This window comes from Hippocampus bargibanti, linkage group LG20 (genome assembly GCF_051943395.1).
Source record: "Hippocampus bargibanti isolate YZ-2025 linkage group LG20, ASM5194339v1, whole genome shotgun sequence".
In the NCBI taxonomy this organism is placed as follows: domain Eukaryota; kingdom Metazoa; phylum Chordata; class Actinopteri; order Syngnathiformes; family Syngnathidae; genus Hippocampus; species Hippocampus bargibanti.
This window is the reverse complement of record NC_142753.1, coordinates 5,259,134-5,279,076: the sequence shown is the minus strand read 5'-3', so window position 1 is coordinate 5,279,076 and position 19,943 is coordinate 5,259,134. Positions and strand designations below refer to the sequence as shown.

At 41.4% G+C, this 19,943-nt stretch overlaps 1 protein-coding gene across 3 annotated transcripts in view; it reads right to left on the bottom strand.

The window, feature by feature from the left end:
• Window positions 1-19,943, bottom strand: part of adcy2b (adenylate cyclase 2b (brain)) — a 40,796-nt gene that overhangs the window by 9,755 nt on the left and 11,098 nt on the right. For all 3 annotated transcript variants that reach the window (XM_089022839.1, XM_089022840.1, XM_089022841.1), the window contains exons 3-19: window positions 19,129-19,326; window positions 15,196-15,357; window positions 14,014-14,163; window positions 12,022-12,170; window positions 11,292-11,403; window positions 8,969-9,096; window positions 8,020-8,178; window positions 7,567-7,699; window positions 5,824-6,000; window positions 5,253-5,293; window positions 5,087-5,167; window positions 4,918-4,987; window positions 3,817-3,914; window positions 3,144-3,228; window positions 1,552-1,692; window positions 502-666; window positions 178-362 (exon numbers count right to left, since the gene is read on the bottom strand). In XM_089022839.1, the coding sequence (XP_088878965.1) occupies window positions 178-362; window positions 502-666; window positions 1,552-1,692; window positions 3,144-3,228; window positions 3,817-3,914; window positions 4,918-4,987; window positions 5,087-5,167; window positions 5,253-5,293; window positions 5,824-6,000; window positions 7,567-7,699; window positions 8,020-8,178; window positions 8,969-9,096; window positions 11,292-11,403; window positions 12,022-12,170; window positions 14,014-14,163; window positions 15,196-15,357; window positions 19,129-19,326 (2,234 nt within the window). The remainder of the gene's footprint in view (window positions 1-177; window positions 363-501; window positions 667-1,551; window positions 1,693-3,143; window positions 3,229-3,816; window positions 3,915-4,917; window positions 4,988-5,086; window positions 5,168-5,252; window positions 5,294-5,823; window positions 6,001-7,566; window positions 7,700-8,019; window positions 8,179-8,968; window positions 9,097-11,291; window positions 11,404-12,021; window positions 12,171-14,013; window positions 14,164-15,195; window positions 15,358-19,128; window positions 19,327-19,943) is intronic.

Genomic DNA, 19,943 nt, shown 5'->3' with positions numbered 1-19,943 from the left:
ACGGGGGGCATTGCTTATGCAAAAGTGAAGTATGAATCCCTGCTTTTGAGTCATATTTCTCTCCGTATGAACAGTTAAACTCCCATTGAAACAAGAAGCTCAGATGGAGGCATCCATTATCTGTCTCAACCGTGACAATTGCAGCCGCCCGCGGAGAGTAGTTGTACGCTCACATACCGGTCCAGCGCTTGGGTGCTGTACAGAGCTTTGCTGAAGCCGTCGAGCAGCGAGGCGTGCGTCTGGAGGATGATGATGTTGTAGATCACCAAGGCGACCAGCATCACCACCATCTTCAGCTCGTAGTTGATCCTCAGGAAAACCGAGCACGACACCAAACCCAGAATGCAGCAGTAGATGAAGTACTGTTGATGGAGGGGAAAATTTGGATCTCCTTGCATGGGAGACATGTTAGTTCTCCGCTCAGTATTTATTTCCGTATTTATTTCTTTGTCGAAATAATCACACCTGCAGCAACCGGGGATTATGGCTTGTCTTACATACCGGTAGATAAAAACGGCTTTCTCCCGCTGACTGAACCTGCTCGTCCGGCATGGGAAGGGTGCCGTTTGTGAGATTCGAAAGGGGACCCGTTGCGATGGCTTCAAGGGAGACCAATGCAGAGGAGACTCCCCCCTGGATGGACTTGCCAGGATCATCCACAAAGAACTGCAATTGCAATTACACAAGTTGTGAATTTAGGCTCAAATGATGACTGTCTGTATTTTAACAAAATAATATATGTTATTTTTAAAGGCACATTTCGAGGACCCAATTAAAAAAACAGTATTAACAATATTTTTTAAAGGCATATTTTGTAGACCCAATTAAAAAAGTATTAACAAAATACATTTTTTTTAAAAGCCACATTTTGAAGAGCCAATTGAAAAAAACAGTATAAAAAAGGCACATTTTGAAGACTCAAAAAAAAAACAGTATTAAACATATTTTGAAAAGGCACATTTTGAAGCCCCAATTAAAAAAAAAGTATTAACAAAATATTTTTTAAAAAAGGTACACTTTGAAGCTCCAATTGAAAAAAAACAGTCCTAACAAAATATTTAAAAAAGGCACATACTGAAGCCCCAATTGAAAAAAACAGCCTTAACATTTTTTTTCTTCAAAAGTCTTTCTAAGGTTTCAAAACTTTCAAGTACACTTTTCAGTTACGGTATAGTCCGAAGCACGAAACAGGCTTCTGATTGGCTGCCGTGCCGAGTATTCAAATTGGCAATTGCATACATACCATGATGACAAACAACAACTGGAGCAAAATCTTCAGCAAGGCATATTTACCATAAATTAAGCAAGGGAGCATTTGTGGTGTGTACTTCCTTAATTTAAAAAATCCTTTATACTTTGCAACAATTTTTTTTTTTGCGATTAGTCGTCTTATTGTGTTTCAAGTTGTGAAAAATGGGGCAGGCAACTTTCTGGCCGGGCAGGCAACTTTTCACAATCGTCTGCCCGGGTGTCCGCTAACTTTTTGTCATGAGTCTCAGACACTGCTATCAACGTATGACCCTCTCGTTCCCGTGCCTCCGACCTTCTCACCATGTTGAAGACGGCCATCACGAGGATCAAGGCGGTGGTCGTCATGGTGAGGACCAGTCGCAGCCAAGGGTTGTTGGTGACGAAGACGCGAGACGAACCGTTCCACCAAGGGAAAGAACATACTGGTCCCTTTCGTCCTTGCTTGGACATGCAAAAAAGTAAACACATGGAGGTATAAAAGGTGATTACAGATTAAGTGAAAAAAAAATACAATAAAAACTGCTGAGTCTATGCAGATCTGTGTATATGCTTTCACCCAGGTGGCGCTCCCAAGTCAAGGGTGGATAATCGTAGTGTCAAAATTGGTCATACGAGGTGTACACGCGGGTCTTATCGTAGGAAGATAAATGCACACAAAAAAACCCAGAGGTGGGATTCAAACCGCGGACCTCCGAAATGCACTCAGCACTCGCACCATGCACTTCCAAGCAATGTCACAATCTTCTAATAATTTACAAGCATAATTGTAATTCAGTCACAGGGCAATTTTGAGGTGGAGAAAAGCTTTAATCGGTCGTGTAATTTCACACTTGGTTAAGCAGGCATTCCCAGAAGTCAACCGGGTGCATAATATGTTATTATTTAACACGGCTGACATTTCTCCAGATGGAAAGAAATTGCTTTGAAATCATGTTCTCATTGTCAACCAAGAAAAAAAAAATAAGAAAGCAAATACCTTGACTGTACTCACCCCGCACCGCCCCCCTTACCCCCCTCCCATTTGTGTGCCTGCCCTGAGGACCTTTTATCCAGTCCCACCTGCAAAACAATTCTATGACAACCTCATTGAGCATTCCCAGCCATCTTTTTCTAAAGCTTTGATTGAGAAACGCAAAACCTTTGCAATAACAATTCTGTTCAAAGTGGCAAAGTGGGTCGGACGCGAAGGTTTTTTTATAAGCAGCGGTGCATTACCATCTTGCAAAATGTTGACTGTATGTATGTATTTACTGTATGTACGTGTGTGTGTGTCTGTCTGTGTGTGTGTGTGTATGCATGAATGCATTTATTTATTTATTTATTTATTTATTTATTTATTTATTTTCATTTGCATATTTATTGATGTGCTTAATTATGTTTTCATTTATTTATTTATTCAGCAATTTATTAATGCATGTGTTTATTTATTTGAATATTAATGTATGTGCTTATTTATGTATATATTTATTAATGTATTTCGTTCTTTATTTACTTAAGTATTTATTTATCTGTTTAGCTATTTAATTAGCTATTTATTTATCCATTTATTTATCAATTTATGTACCCATTCATTTATTCATGTATGTATTTATGTATGTATTTATTTATTAATAACTTTATGTATTTATGATTTATTTATGATTCATTTACGCATCTATTTATTTATTTATCAATGCATCTATTTATTTATGTATTTAATGTACTTATGTATCGATGCATCTATGCAATTATGCATCTATGTATTTATTCTATGAACAAGAGACTAAATTGGGTTTTTTGCACATCAGTAAAAATTGTGCTCACTTACTTTTGGAATAAAGCGGTTACAAAAAAAAAAATACAATCTGCAAGACTGAGGTGAACATTGCAGATGTTTATGGAGAAATACCCACCAGAACGTGACCGGCAAAGCAAAGAACCAGGACCAGTGCCAAAAGCAAGAAGGCCAGACCGAAGGATATCCCCAGCACAGCAGTTCTCGGACACAAGAAAAAGCAGTGTGAGCATTTTTTACTTATCTCCGATATCCAAGTTGGGGTTGTCGTCATATGCCCCCTTCCGCCTCACTTGTAAGACAAATCACAACAACAGTTAAGTAACTTGTGACCGTGTCTGATAAATTCTTATTGCGTGACTTGAACGCATCGGCAAGGCCGATTTAAGGCCGTGTGTCATAAAGTGGATGATGTCACGAAGCGGCCCTGCCACAAATAGACCCAAAGGCTAAGAAAGAGACAGGCAAAGAGGGCCAAATTAGAAAATCAATAACCGTTCAGATGCTGAATAACCCTTTTGGCCCGCCCAGGCAGTAAATTAGCACGACTCGCTCTCCTGCCCGTCGCACTTTGATTTACCTGATCTATAATCACCAGGAGCACAGCGTCATTCCACCGCCCCTGTCTGTATTTTAACATCCTTCCTGCCGCTCCCCGGCCCCCAGACCACTTTTATGAGTCCACCGCCATCAAATGGCTTTTGCAACATCAATCTGCCGCCGCAGCTGGAGCTCAGGCGACACGGCGCGTCCACCTCTGCCCGGCCTGGCGACCGGAGAAGCAAACTTACTTGGGCAAGACGAGGACTTGCACGATGAAGATGCAGGAGAAAATGAGGCAGGCGCAAGTGATGTAGTACTTGAAGGCGGGTAAGGTTGTTGATCTGTACTGTGGACAGAGGAGAGGACGTAGTCAATTCAGGACGGACAGATGATTGTGTACTGCTTGTGTGTGTGCGTGCACACACACACACACACACACACACACACACACACACACACACACACACACACACACACACACACACACACACACACACACACACACACACATATATATATATATATATATATATATATATATATATATATATATATATATATATATATATATATATACATATACATATACATATGTGCATATATATGTATGCATATATATGTACACACACACACACGCACACACACGCACACGCACACATGTTTATGTTGGGTGTCAAACTTTTGTTTGTATCGCTTGTATTTCTTTCATTAAAATGAAATATGCAGCATCTGGTCCAAGACCGACATTCTTTTGATTAAAAAACATACCAATAAAAAAATGTAACAGGACACAAAAAAATGATAAAAAAAAAAAGAAAAATCAAATTTTGCTATCTTTTTCTTTCATTGATAAGCAGGTTGAGGTGGTCATTAAAAAAAATGATTTGAGGTGCCGGGCGTCACATTACTTGAGGCTCACAAAACTCACAAAAGAAGATTTTATAATTACATCTTGGCGCATCTGCCGCGTCGCTCTAAAACAGATTTGACGGCAATTTGTTGTTTTATTTTTAATCGGCTCGCACAGCTGTTGCCTTGGTTAGTCACCGGTGAACGGGGATGTGGTGGCGTTTTGTTTGTGACGCAACATTAACTCTGAACTACTTGCAAGGAACTCAATGAACCCTCGACGATTAGCCAAGCACAAAACAAAACTTTAAAAAAATGAATTGCTTTGGTTAATGGTTCAAAAGCGTAGAAGAAGAGACGCAGTACATATGCGGCATATTGTTGGCTAGCGTCACTGTTTTTTTTTTATGATTTCAGTTGCACAAGTGGCAGTTGATGGCAAATTGATTAAGTCTGAGAACAATGGTGACCGGCGGCGTTTTGATGTGCATTGGCATTACCTCGGCCTCCAGAGTTTTGTTGTGAAAGAACAATGAGATCCTCTGGATGTCCTCTGACTTCAGCCACTGCCTGGAGAGCGGAGGAACACGGTATTTATGAGGCAGTTAAGCCGCAAGTAAGTCACGGATGGGATTTAAAAATGCGTTTTCGGTTTTGGTTCCCGCCTACTTTTGTGAGTTGATGCCGTCAATGGTGCGAATCATCCGCTCGTTGAGTTCTTCCTCAAACCTCCTCCTCTGCGACTTGGACCTGATTGAGCAGAGCAAGAGCAGGATTGAATGACGCCTCTAAAAGAAAACCATAAACGCAGTCCCAAACGATGATGGCGGCTCACCTTTCCCGTCGCTGGAAGTGGTACTGCCCCATTGGAACGTCCTTGTGAAAAGAATCAAAACATTTTTAACTCATTCACTGCCAGATGTGTGCAAAAAGGTGTCCAATCCAGTGCCAGGGTTTTTGCCATTGTCACTCGAATTCCAGGACCCACAGAATATGGAGATATAGGACTACGTAAACATTCAATGCAGCGTAGACTCTCTTCTTTCATCAGAAAAAAAGTTATTTCCTAAATTATATGGGTCTGGAGTTATATGAGCCTGAAATGAGGGCAATTGTCCAAAATACAACACAATACATATATATTGGTTTATATAGCACTTTAAAAAAAAACAAAGGTGGAACAAAGCGCTAACATGCAAAAAAGGGAAATGCTGCCCCTTGTGGAAGGGAAAAAACATTGCCAGAGGCCATGGCCAGTGCTTTATCGGCACCCAAACAAGAAAAACCAAAACCTGAACAAATTCGGGAATGCCGCTCTACGTCATATTTTCAATTCCTGAAGACATTTGTGAATGGAAGTGAATAAGTTGTCGGATCACGGGTAGTCATCGTATAACCGTCCTGACCGTGGTGTTGATCTTGCCGTTGTCGGTGCTCATGCTGTCACGGTGGTGGAGGTTGGCGAAGGGCTTGGCGGCACCCCACGACTCCAGATAGCGGGTCATGCGGACCGACGCCCTCGTCTTGCCGCCATCCAGAGACGGGCGAGACCGCAAGCCCAGAAGAGGGCTGTGCTTGTCGGTCTGCCACCCAAAAAAAAAAATACAAAATAAACACAAAAAAACATTTAAATCATGTTTGGTTAATGTAAAAAAACACATCTGTATGTAAACATTAAAAAAATTTGACTCATCATACTATATCTTTTCTTATTTCTGCATTTTCCCCAGTCCTTTCTCAGCTTTTTTTTCACCCATCTGAAACTTTGAAGGTCTATTTCAGAATATAACCGGATGAACCCCGGCAATTTACATCATGCAAAGTTAAATGGAGGGTGTAACAGGGTGCCGAAAAATGATCCCCGTGGGAATTGAAAGCGACACGCGGCCCTTAATGGCTGCGCTAATGCCAGCCCGGGTGTACTGACAGTGACATTCAATAACAATGACTGCAAAAGACGACGCACGCCGTCAGCCACAGGCGCCTGCGTGGCCTTCTCCGTTCAAAGCTTCTTGAAAATGTCATCAAAATCCTGCTGCCTTTTATCAAATATCTGACAGGATATTAAAAAAAGCTCATAAATGTGAATAGGGACATGAGGTGCAAGGCGGAAGTCCATCTGTCTGCACTATGCACCCAGTTCGTCGATAGTCTTTTCTATTATTTTTTTTTTTATTATTATTTTTTATTATACAGTGAGACCTCAACTTACGAACTTAATTCGTTCCCAGACAGAGTGTGTAAGGCGAAAAGTGTGTATCTCAAAAAAAAATTCCCATAGGAAACCATTAAAATGGGAATAATCCGTTCCCGGGTTTTCATATAGTTTTTAACTAAATAAGCCTTAAAACTACACACAACATACCTTATTCTATGTATAATAAATGTGCTATTGTATTGTAATGAAAGAAATACACTGCAATGTGGGGTTTTTTTCGGTCCCATCATAGTAAAATTATCAGCAAAAAGCTCCAAGTAGGCGATCGACGTCTGCATTCAATGAGAGGGGGTGTGCAAAGTAGCGCCGGCTGGAGCGCTGTCCTGTCGTGAGCTTCCGCCGAAGATCACTCCGCCAGCCGTGGTGGGTGTGTATTATGAAAATAGTGCTTATTATAAGGTTTAATTTTCATAAATTAGAGGTTCTTAAGACGAAAAGTTTGTAAGATAAGGTGTTTGTAAGTTGAGGTCTCACTCCTATACATAATCTACATACATAATATCTATCTATCCATCCATTCATCCATCCACATACACATACACATACACATACACATACACACACACACACACACACACACACACACACACACACACACACACACACACACACACACACATATATATATATATATATATATATATATATATATATATATATATATATATATATATATATATATATATATATATATATATATATATATATATATATATATATATATATATACTGTACATGTATATAAACACTGTATAGTGCTGTAGTTTTTGTAGGATTTTTTTTATCTTTTGAACTTTTGAAAACTTCATCAGGAAAGGGAGCAGAGAGCTTGCAAATTTCCCCATTGTGGGACTATTAAAGGCTTTATAATTCTGAAGTACCGCTATTTCATTTCAAGGATGAGTGGCAGACTTTAATGTGTTCTGTCCACCTTGGGGTTGATGACCAGGAAGGTGACCACGCCGTGTTCTTTCAGGTACGAGTCTCGACTCTGTCCGTCCCCTGGTTCCACCTTGTAGGAGCCTTTCAGGTACTCCAAAGTCACGGATGAGATGTGCACCCTCCTGCAAAAGACAAGTGGACAGACATTTGGGCATCTCCTGCAGCTTGGCTGGATTGTAGGCTAATTTTGAGCTTTTGGTAACTTGCCTGGGAGGGGGGAAAAAGTCAATATTACTTTTGATTAAAAAAGAAATGGATAATGACGGCAGTGTTGTCTTCTCTTTGAAGGCACCACGGGGAACAAAACATGAGCTGCCAATATATTGGCGCTGGCAGTGGAGTGGCAACATGAAACCCTGAAACTTGCATTCTCAAAAAGCATGTCACACTCCATGATTGATTTGTGTATGCCAAGAGTGCGAGTGATGTACGTGTGTCATACCCCGGCACACCTCCCGCCTCCATGTGATTAGCGAGCGTCACGTCATGTGACCACACATCGTATTGCCACTTGCGGAGGCCGATCACGCCACACAGGACGTTCCCGGAGTGAACGCCGACACGCATGTTGATGTCCACCCTGGTGGCGTCTCGAACTTTCCTGAAAACGGACGCAACATAAATTAGAAAGGGTAAAATATCTCGCACTGCAAAAAAAAAACAAAAAAAAAAACTAAACGTAATATGCATGTTCAACAGTAGCCAAAATGGAACTGTATAGTGCCACTTAGCAGTTTTTTTTTTTTTGACGACAATACTAGTGCAGCGTGTTCTAGCGGAAACAAATTCCTTGTGTGTTCTACATACTTGGCAATAAAGATGATTCTGATTCTGATGTTAGTTTTGTTTGAAGATTGTGATTGGCTAATGGATAAATAAATAAATAAATTTGTCTGTCAGCTTTGTGTCCTTTATCATGCCAGACATTTTCTTTGGTCTGTTATTTGTTTGAAGTCATTAATATTTGCTTGGACTTAGCTGAGGCTTATCATCGCGTGTTCACATTTTGTTTACTCGTTGAGAACAAACAAAACTAAAGCCAATTCTTGGCTATCTTCCTGCTCTGTTGGGCATCTGTGTGCACGTACGTGTGAAGAGGAGAGAGCCAAATAGAGAGAGCCAGAGAGAGAGCCAGAGAGAGAGAGCCAGAGGGGGAGTCAGAGCGACAGCCAGATTAAGGGTCAGAGCGAGAGTCAGAGCGAGAGTCAGAGCGAGAGTCAGAGCCAGAGCCAGAGAGAGAGCCAGACAGAGAGAGAGAGAATGAGAGAGAATGAGAGAGAGAGAATGAGAGAGAGAGAGAGAGAGAGAGAGAGAGAGAGAGAGAGAGAGAGAGAGAGAGAGAGAGAGAGAGAGAGAGAGAGAGAGAGAGAGAGAGAGATTTGGTATTTTACTTGATGGCCTCACACATATCCAAGCCCATCTTCACACAATTCCTGGCGTGGTGAGGCAGAGATTCCGGCAGACCAGACACGCAATAATAACAGTCTCCGAGGATCTTGATTCGCATGCATTCGTTTTCCTAAACGGAAGGACAAAGAGGAAAATATGGAATATATTTGAAACTTTTGAGAATCATCGCTATTCGACACATCCGTCAGGGCTAACATCCCGCATGCACCCACTCATAAAGCATGAGTCTACGTTCCACATGTGGGATGTGGAGCGTCAGCTCGCGGCCGGACCGGTCTTATATAACAGCGGTTCTGGCCACCGGTGGGCACAAAAGCGTCAAGAACCTGACTCAAAGCTCGCAGGAGTGCCAGATAAGCTCTTGCAGCCCACGTTGTTGTTCTTTTTTTTTAAACCATAGAATCAAAAATTTGGTGCTCGTTTGGCGCTTTATGTCATTGTAAAATGTGCAAACGTCACTGCTTACATCAAGGTTTCCTCTCGGGGGCTGTTATGAATTTGGGGAAGCCATGAGAATGTTTAATCCCCTTCACATATTACATACAGAGCACACCAAAAATTAATGAATACCTTGTTTTCAAATTTGAAGTAAAAAAGAATTACTGTTATTATGGTTTACATGGGAGAATTTGAAAGTCTGGTTCGGACATTAGCAAGCACCGTGGCACTTGACGTGCTTGATTTGCTTTCGTGGGCCGAATTAAATGACGCGGCGGTCCAGATTTGGCCCCTGGGCCACGGCTTTGACACATGTGGTTTATGTCACCTGCGCCATTATTAATAAGACTACTAGTAATACTGTAATAATGTGCTATTAGCATCTTTTGGGCAATGTAGCATAGCATCCATTGTACTTTAATTTAATATTTCGAAATCATGGCTCAGAGTCAATTTGCTGGAGTTCAGCGCTGAACACTTTGTGGAAAACCTGCGATTCCGGTAGTGGAAAAAGAAAGAACTAGTCATACTGTGGGCACTGGGCCGGAACAGGAACACGCACAAGCGCAGTGGAGAAGGCCCATTTAAGACCCGTGAATAGTCGCAGGACAGAGGCAGAGATGTGTTGATTGATCAACATGTGATCAATGGCGCCAGACAGACTCTCTCGTTATTATTTATAATGAGGAAGATTGTTCTCAAAGAAGCTCAAGCAGCACCAAATGAGGGAAAAAAGCCTTACTTTATTTCCAATCATTAAAGTCGAAGAGAAGCTCCAAACTTTTAACAAGGCTGAAGCATTTGTCTCCGTCGTCGCCTTAAATTTACTTTGCCTGATTTCCACATACGACAACGTTGAATAGGATTTTCTATATTAAAATTAAACGCTTTCCGACCTTGCATACACTCAGCCCATTTTAGTCAAAATTGAAGGTTAAAGAGACCAGCCACCATAAAAGATAAAAAAGCTCAGAAACTGCCCCCCAATATATATATATATATATATATATATATATATATATATATATATATATATATATATATATATATATATATATATATATATAAAACCGGACTATCGTTATATCCGATCCTGCGGCATGTAAATTTTCTCCTTGCGTTCATAGAAATAGTATCGTAATAAGCAGTACTATCGATATAACCGATATCGATATAACGAGACTTTACTGTATATCTATATATAGATATACAGTAAAGTCTCGTTATATCGATATCGGTTATATCGATATAACGAGACTTTACTGTATATATATATATAGATATACAGTAAAGTCTCGTTATATCGATATCGGTTATATCGATAGTACCGCTAGTACCGATAGTACCGCTTATTACGATACTATTTTTATGAACGCAAGGAGAAAAATATATATGTATATATATACAGTAAAGTCTCGTTATATCGATAGTACCGCTTATTACGATACTATTTTTATGAACGCAAGGAGAAAAATATATATGTATATATATACAGTAAAGTCTCGTTATATCGATATCGGTTATATCGATAGTACCGCTTATTACGATACTATTTTTATGAACGCAAGGAGAAAATTACATGCGCGCAGGGTGGGATATATCGATAGTCCCGGTTATATCGATATTTTTTCGGACTCCCGAGAATATCGATATAACGAGACTTTACTGTATACAGTTTTGTTTAATTGGCTCTTAGCTCATTTCAAGAGAAAAAAAAACAAGCTTCAAGAGCCTTTTTTGGGGGGTAAGGGGGGCACAGTAGAGCGCTAATACAGTTTGATTAAATTAGCTTGCGAGAGAAAGTGGTTGGATGGATGCCTGATGTACATTTAATGGATGGTGAAGGACATTTTTGTGACCCCATACCTTGGCGATCTGGTCAAACTTTCCAAAAAGTTCGTTGAGCATATGCACAAGCTCCCCTGGTGCGCAATCGCTGGCCAGCCTGGTGAAGCCCACAATGTCAGCATAAAGGATACTGCGAGAATTGTATACAAAGAAGAAAAAAAGGGCGGGGGGTCTTGTAAGGTTCAATGAAAACAAAACATTTTTTTTCATTGCATTTTGCTGCGATTTTTGTTCAAGTGCTATAACAGGGAAGTTGAATATCATGTGCATGGGTGATTGTTTCCCAACCTCTTGCGCAGCACCACACACCCACACCCACACATAGACACACACACTCTTGAAGGCCACTTAAGGATATTGTCATATTCTTTCCTGGTTTAGGAAATCAGCTTTCCATAGGACATTCCTTGGAGAGGCTCTCACGTTAAGCCAAAATGATTGTAACCGCCTCGCTTTTGGATGTGAAAAAGGGGAAGAGGGGGAGAGGTGAAGTGACCTCAGTATACAATGAAGGCGGATTAACGCTGATTTGATATTGTCCATGGCAACAATAAAGATGGAGAGGAGGAGAAGGACAGACGGCGAGGAAATAAAAAGCAGGTGATCAAAGATCAGAGGATGTGAAAGTGGATCTCTGTCCAAAAGAAGACAAACGATGATGAGCAAGTAAGGGGTTGGAGGGGAAGGGGCATTGCATCATATTTTCAACCAAAGAGCAGGGAGGAGCGATGACAACATAAATATCAACCTGACGTTGGTGTGTCGCTGTACGTAGAGGTTGTGGAAGTTGTTGGTGTTCTCGGTGCGACCGAATTTCGGGCCCTGAAGCCGCTGGATGATCTCGGCTTTCATCACTCTGGCGATGTGAGACGGCAACAGAGACAGGAGCAAACGTTCCTAAGAAGGGGAGCAACCCTTTTCATCAAATAAATAAATACATAAAATAAATAAATAAATAAATAAATAAGGAAAAAAAATACATGAAAAAAATAAAACGTAAAAAAAGTGTTAAAAAAATAATAAATACATATTTTTGAAGGAGTTAATGTATGTGAAATAGAATGTAAAAAATAAGTTATTTTACTTAAAAGTTGATTTTGAAGTTGTCCATCCCTGATTTCGACAAAATAATTTAAAGGCATTCCCAGAATTTAAATCTCAAACCTCAAAACTGGGCATATTTGCTGTGCAGAGAATGTTCTAATATGGAAAAAGCAAAAAAAGCAAAGCGCGGTACACTACCCTGCACTTTGGTTAGTTTTGTTGGGGGGGGGTCGGGTGTTACGTGAATGTAACCATTGTGTAACCACTAAAAGTATGTTTTTGGGGTGGTTTGGGGGGTGCTTTCATTGAGTCGACGACCCATTAGGTATTTCAGGCTAATGTTTGAGACGCGTGTGCGTGTGCATGCTACAGAGACTGAGTAGCCAGCCGCCTTAGGGGGGGCGTGACTCACAAATGCAGCTCCGAGCACAGAGGGTCATTACACCGTTCACTCACAGCACCGACTCATTTCCTAAAACACAGCGGCAAATTAACAAGATGGAGAGGTTGCGGGATGCTCGGGCTGCGCCAAAAATAGTCAACTTTTCCACTCACTTCACCCAAAGCCTCTCTTATTAGAAGGATGCTGGATAAATGGACGAGAGAGATCGAAATGGAAATCTTTTGACGAAATGATACCATTCCGCCTCTTTCCCAAAGTCAATCGGGATCGGCTACCGCTCACCCGTGACCCTTGCGAGGAAGGGGCCCTGTCGAAAACGAATGGCTCGTCATCGCCCGGTCCCACCTGAATGTACTCTCGGTTATTAATTTGGGCTTTGCGTGCCCTTTCGGGGCCTCAAACAAACGGCGAATGTCAAGATTTTAATGCCAAGTAAATGTCACAGAAAAATGGCCGCTTCCCTATGGGAATGGGAAATAACTAAATTAACCTTAACTAAAGTTAATTGCCCTGTAGGGGGATCAATAGTTTTCTCAATCTGAATCTGACAGAGTGAGCGATGAAAATATCTTGCAGGAGAAGAGGTTGGAATTGATTTTTGGCTCTCAATAGTTTTTATATTTTGAAATACCCATCCATCCATTTGACGTGTACTCTCACAAGTGACAACGAGGCACTCTGGTGGCCACGCAACTTGGCGGCTTGGAATTGAAGCGGATTTACGTGGAGCGGGAGATGTCATGTGACTTTTCGTCAATGGATGCTACAGATTTGTGTTTGCGTTCAACATTTAGCTTGTAGCAGATGTGCACATGCCACCGTGACGTCCCTCAGCAACTGGTGAAAGGGACGCTTTGATCCTCTCCTCTTTCATCTTCTTCATGCAATAAAAAGGGTGCAGAAAGTGCTTAAAATTGAATGACTGTCTGTGTCTTTTGTGTTGTGTCAAATTATTTGTTATTTTTTGTGGTTGTTGTTTTGACTTCAAGATGGCACCGTGAGAGTGGCAGCTCCTGTGTTTTTGTTTTTCTACTTCTTCTTTTCCTTTTCTCTTACTGTCATCACTTTGCTGCTGTGAAATGTAAATTTCTCCACTGTGAAACAAATAAAGGCTAATCCGATCCACCAACGTGAAAGCATTTTGGAGGTGCGGCTAATTGCATATCGCAAATATGGCGGATCACGATAAAAATCGATATTTAGTGGCGGAGGGTCAAAATGCATCAGGAGAAGCCAGACATTATTTCTTCTCCCTTCCTCCTGAGGCACCAATACATCAATTGTCAATTCTACCTGCTGGTGCTTCTCAAACTCCAACTTGATGGGTGATTTGATGCAGTTACAGGTGTCCTGGTAGGTCTGCTTGAGGGCCACGTCCATCAGGTGCTTGTGGTACGCCCCCGCTAAGTTACCGCAGGTGAAGATAATCACGTTGGCTAGGATCTGCACACACAAAAAAAAACGTAAAAAAATAAATGAAAGCGCAGCGAGGTGACGCACGGTTCCACCGCCATCACCGCCTACACAATTACCTTGGAAAAGCAGATAAGAGCGTACACTTCAACCACACTTTTTTTCCACCGCTGTGTCAACCGCAGGCTGTTTTAAAACTGTGGCCGTGCATATCAATAGGTTGTCCTTTTGCTCCGCTACCCAAGGGCAACGGGCTTCTTTAGACATGTGTGTGTGTGTGTGTGTGTGTGTGTGTGTGTGTGTGTGTGTGTGTGTGTGTGTGTGTGTGTGTGTGTGTGTGTGTGTGTGTGTGTGTGTGTGTGTGTGTTCGCGCGTGCAACTTAGGCATCACTTTGTGGAAGTCTGGCCAACTGTGACGTTTGCCTCCATCTCTGGAGGCTTTTAGATGCCACTTAGTGTATTGATGGAGACAATGGGGTGGCTTGCACACTATAAGAATCAAAAACAAAGGCACAGAAAAAAAAAATCCTACTAGACCCTGCGCACCCTGCCCACCACCTTTTACAGTTTCTATAGTGCCTGTTTGCAATTTTACACAACCCTGCGGAACAGGTACCACTTACATGAAGGAATTTGATTATAGCCTTTAGGAGTGTCCTCCATACTTATTTGTCATGTCTTTTTTTTATGACGATACTAGTGCAGCGTGTTCTACTGGAGACAAATAACATACTTGGCCAATAAAGATGATTCTGATCCAGATTCTCTTTATGTGTCAAATAAAGCTCAAGTTAGACATAATTCAGCAAAATTAGTTTTGGTTGCCGACGACTGTGTGTCGTCTATTTTTGGACTGAAGTCATTAAGTAGAGTGTCGGTCCCTTGACTTGTATTGCTAAACAATTTAACTCGCGGATCAGATTGACTTCCTGTATTGAAATGTCATACCAGACCATCAACACCCCGCCCCCCCTCAAAAAACAAAACAAAACACCCGCTTACTCAATCACCTCAATCACCCAGAAGATCTCCAGAGTCCAAAACCAAATGATCGTCTCTCACCTGCCAGACGAGAGCTTCCAAATCGTTAGCGACGGAAGCCAAGCAGATGCTGAGGGTGACGGTGTGTGACAGGCAGGTGATGGTGCTGGCCAAGATGGCTCCTCTCATGGAGAAAGGCAGCATGGTGTACACCACAAAGACAATAAAAAGGAAGAAGGAGACCTGGAAACACACACACACACACACACACACACACACACACACACACACACACACACACACACACACACACACACACACAATTAGCATATCGGTGCTACTTTGAGGTAGTGAATATTTCAAATCAGTCACACCCCCTTAACCTCCCCCTTGTGCTGATCACATCATGCGAGTACAGTATACTGTATTTTCGGGTGTATAAGGCGCACCAGAGTGTAAGGCGCACCCTCCAATGAATGGTGTATTTTTTAACTTTTTCCACATATAAGGACTATAAGGCCTTCAATGAATATAAAATGTATTCCAAATATAATATAGAAATATACAAAACTTTTCCAAATATAAGGAACATCACATTATATGGTGCTACAGTAGAAGCTGGTGATAGTATTTGCAAAAACCTGTTGTGCCTCAATATGACTTCACATATACAGTAAAGTCTCGTTATATCGATATCGGATATATCGATAGTCCCGGTTATATCGATACTATTTCTATGCACGCACGGAGAAAATTACATGCAAACAGGGTCGGATATATCGATAGTCCCGGTTATATCGATATTTTTTTGGACTCCCTTGAATATCGATATAACGAGACTTTACTGTATAAGGCGCATCTGCGTATAAGGCGCAGGGTCATCTTTGGAAGAAAATGAAGGCTTTTGGTGCGCCTTATACACAGGAAAATACAGTACCTAATGTAGTCGTCTGTAATTATGGCGGCTCTAATCAAAATTTGACATCTGACGTTGTCCTTGCAGGTTTCCTCTTCGGTTCAGCCCACCCTTTTCCTGTTGTGATGGTGACCGTCGCAGGACAGGTCGGCGTTTCCAAAGCAGATGAACTTTGACCTTCCTGCCTCGTCTGTCCGTTGTCTTCCACTGTTGCTCTCACATTTTGTTTTAACCGTGCACCCAAAAAAAAAGCTTCCAGTTGCGAGATAAATGGTGAAAAGTCAGCCCCGAGTTGCAGCTCCAAAGCCTGGATCTATCTTGGCTTCCTATTGCCATGGTAACCAAGAAATCGGAAAAGCGTTCGTCGATGGAGATTACGGCGTCCGGTAATTTGGGTGGAATTGACGTTGGCAGTCCAATTTCAGGCACGTCACCCCATCCCTCGCCGAAGTCGGCTATGTGCATTTCACGTGCGCCGTAACTCCCGGCCTGAATGCTAATCCGCCCTCCCATCACCTCAAGATCGGAGCTGCAGCCGCCATCACCCGGCTTCAGCGACCTTGATTACCTCCCACTCAGATGTCAGCGCCTCTGATGGCAGGAGCCGGCGCGAAGCTTCCAGAATATCCTGCTCGTTTACCTCGACAGCAGTGCCTTCACTAAAAGACTCCATTCCTTTTGCCGGTGGTTCCGTTTAGCCAGGAAAGTGATTTGTGTGTTCCTCCCATTCCAAATGGTCACTTTTTCGACCAAAAAGCGGTGCAGATCTATGTGCAGTTGGTAGAGCTATCGCGCAATGTTGGTTCAATGTCAAGCTCCCTAATGATCTGATCATTTAAATGTATGTGTGTGTTGTAACTGGAAAAACATGCAGGACGCCCCCCCTCCCAAAGGACCGTAGTTTGACACCCTTCATGTAAGACATCCATGACACACTTGAAAAACAGTGGGGTCAAAAATAAAGCACTTTTGAAAGACGGTGGAGTATATGAACACCCATTTCGGGCCATTTAGATTAGATTCAATAAAATAAAATAGGATAAAATAAAATCTTCTTCCTTTCCTTTCGGCTTTTCCCTTCAAGGGGTCGCCACAGCGAATCAGTGTCATCCATCTTCATCTTCAGAGGTTTGATTCGCATGTTTGTTTTGGCCAAGCTTCTACGTCGGATGCCATTCCTGACACAACCCTCTGAGTAACATAAGATAAACTTTGGCTAGGCTAAATTAAAGTAAATTAAATTAAATTAAGAAAGAACTAAGGCAAGAGAAAAAAGAAAGAACGTGAGAAAAAAAAGAAAGAAAGAAAAAAGAAAAGAAAAATGAAAGAAAATAAAAAGAAAAAAAGAAAAAAGAAAGAAAAAAAGAAAGAAAGAAAGACAGGAAAAAAGAAAGAAAGAAGAAAGAAAGGAAAAAAGAAAGAAAAAAGAAAGCAAGAAAAAAAGAAAAAAAGAAAAAAAAGAAAAAAAGAAAGAAAGAAAGACAGGAAAAAAGAAAGAAGAAAGAAAGGAAAAAAGAAAGCAAGAAAAAAAGAAAAAAAAGAAAGAAGAAAGAAAGAAAAACGAAAAAAATAAAAAGAAAAAAGAAAGAAAAAAAAAGAAAGAAAGAAAGACAGGAAAAAAAGAAAGAAAGAAGAAAGAAAGGAAAAAAGAAAGCAAGAAAAAAAGAAAAAAAAGAAAGAAAGAAAAAAGAAAGAAAGAAAGAAAAAAGAAAAGAAAAATGAAAGAAAATAAAAAGAAAAAAGAAAGAAAAAAAGAAAGAAAGAAAGACAGGAAAAAAGAAAGAAAGAAGAAAGAAAGGAAAAAAGAAAGCAAGAAAAAAAGAAAAAAAAGAAAGAAAGAAAAAAGAAAGAAGAAAGAAAGGAAAAAAGAAAGAAAGGAAAAAAGAAAGAAAGAAAGAAAGAAAGAAAGAGAGAAAGAAAGAAAGAGAGAAAGAAAGAAAGAAAGAAAGAAAGAAAGAAAGAAAAAGAAAGAAAGAAAGAAAGAAAGAAAGAAAGAAAGAAAGAAAGAAAGAAAGAAAGAAAAGAAAATTGGGTTGATTTGCGGGAAAAAAAGGTTATTCCTTTTTGATCCATTATTTTTGCTTGACTGTGTTTAGACTGTAAATTGACCTAGACAGCATTTTTTCAGGGGGGGTCCAACAGGTCACTTTTCGCAGGTTGTCAAGGGAAAGTTAGATGCCCAAAGTGAAAAGGTAAAAACTTTAAAACACCCCCTTCCCTCTTCCCCAAAAGAACATGTACAATTGAAAACGCTTGTTTTCATTTGGCTAGATTGTGAATGTTTCCGGTGAACGAACGAGTCATCTGCGGACGAGCGGACGGGACCCTGCTTCACAAATTGAATAAAGCCTCGGGAACAAAAGGTTAATGGCGCTCGTTGGGAGCTCGGACGGTACGCGGACGTTCCTCCGACGCAATCTATTTGACATTGACATCTGTGTTCATCTGTTTGCTTCTGACTTTTGGCGTTATACTTAATAGTATAACTTAATTGTCAGCGCTCCATATTTCGTCCCAATATTTTTTTCTGCGATAAGATGGATGGAGGGAATGAGCTATCGAGCGATTAATAATTCAGATTGATAGTGCTCCCACAGGTGGCACATGATAAAAATATCTCATGGAGGAAGGGGGTGATGGGGGGGCGATTTGGGCCTGAGCGTGTGTGAGAAATCGGCAGAAAACCGGGTGGGGGGGGGGGTCGGAGTGTTGGCGGCAGGTGGAAAGACGACGGGATTTGATGAATATGTGGAGACAAGGTGCGAGATGGAGGAAATGGGATTCCCGAGACAGCGAGTGAAGAGGGGGGCGGCGGGGGGGGGGTGTCCAACACCCAGGACCAATGTGTATTGAATGCTACTTTTCTCGCATCGGACCTAATTAAGACGTGTCACACGCGGAATTAATATGGACATGCATGATGTCGAAGCGCAGACAAAGGCACGCCGTCGCCCTGATGTGTAAAAAAAAAAAAACGGGATTTGTAACAACACTGACGATATCGGAACTGAAGGTTTTATCAAGACCTATCTCCGGACACGGGTGTTTATAAATTGCAATCCATAGAAATGGTGTGTTTTTTTTTTTTTTTTTTTTACCTGGTCCCAGGGACTGAGGATCCCTCCGGAGAACATGAACAGGTAACCCATGGTGACGAGACACGCCCATATAAGGAGGGAGAAGAGGCGGAGCATCCGCTTGAAAATGGACTCGATGCACACGAGGATGAAGATGGACAGGAAGAGGAAAAGGGCGGTCAGCACCGTGATGAGAAAGGTCAGGTGGTCCTCGGTTTTCTGGGAACGGAGAACACATGGAACGGGCCGTTTACTCTTATTCTCACCGAAGGCTATTAAAAAAACAAAACACTGCGCTACTTTTTCACCTTTGACCTAAGAATCCGTGTCGAGATAATAGCAGCAAAGCGCTAGCTGTTTTTTGGCATGCTAATGAGGGCAGCCAGCCGGTCCTCACAGGGACGGACATGACACAAACAGATGAACAGACTGTAAGCGCAGATCGGCAAATAGACAGACGGTCTGAGCCCGGAGAATGTGCTAGAGTTTCACTTCTGCGCTCGCACGGTCAAAGTCAGCATTTTTTCTGGATGCCGTCAACACACACACACACACACACACACACACACACACACACACACACACACAAACACACACACGGTTGTCAACAGACCATCCAATTAATGTACTCGAAACATTTAGCTAAGCAGAATTTTCTCACCGCCCATTAACTTCTTCATGTTGAAAATAAGCAATCACATGTCACCCAAGGTGGCGAAAGTACTCACACGCAGTAGAAGTACATCATAGAGTTAAAAGGAAAATACTTTTGGAAATGAAGTATTCATTCAACTCGGGTACTTAGATAAAAGTTAAAAAAAAAAGCCCTGCATTTG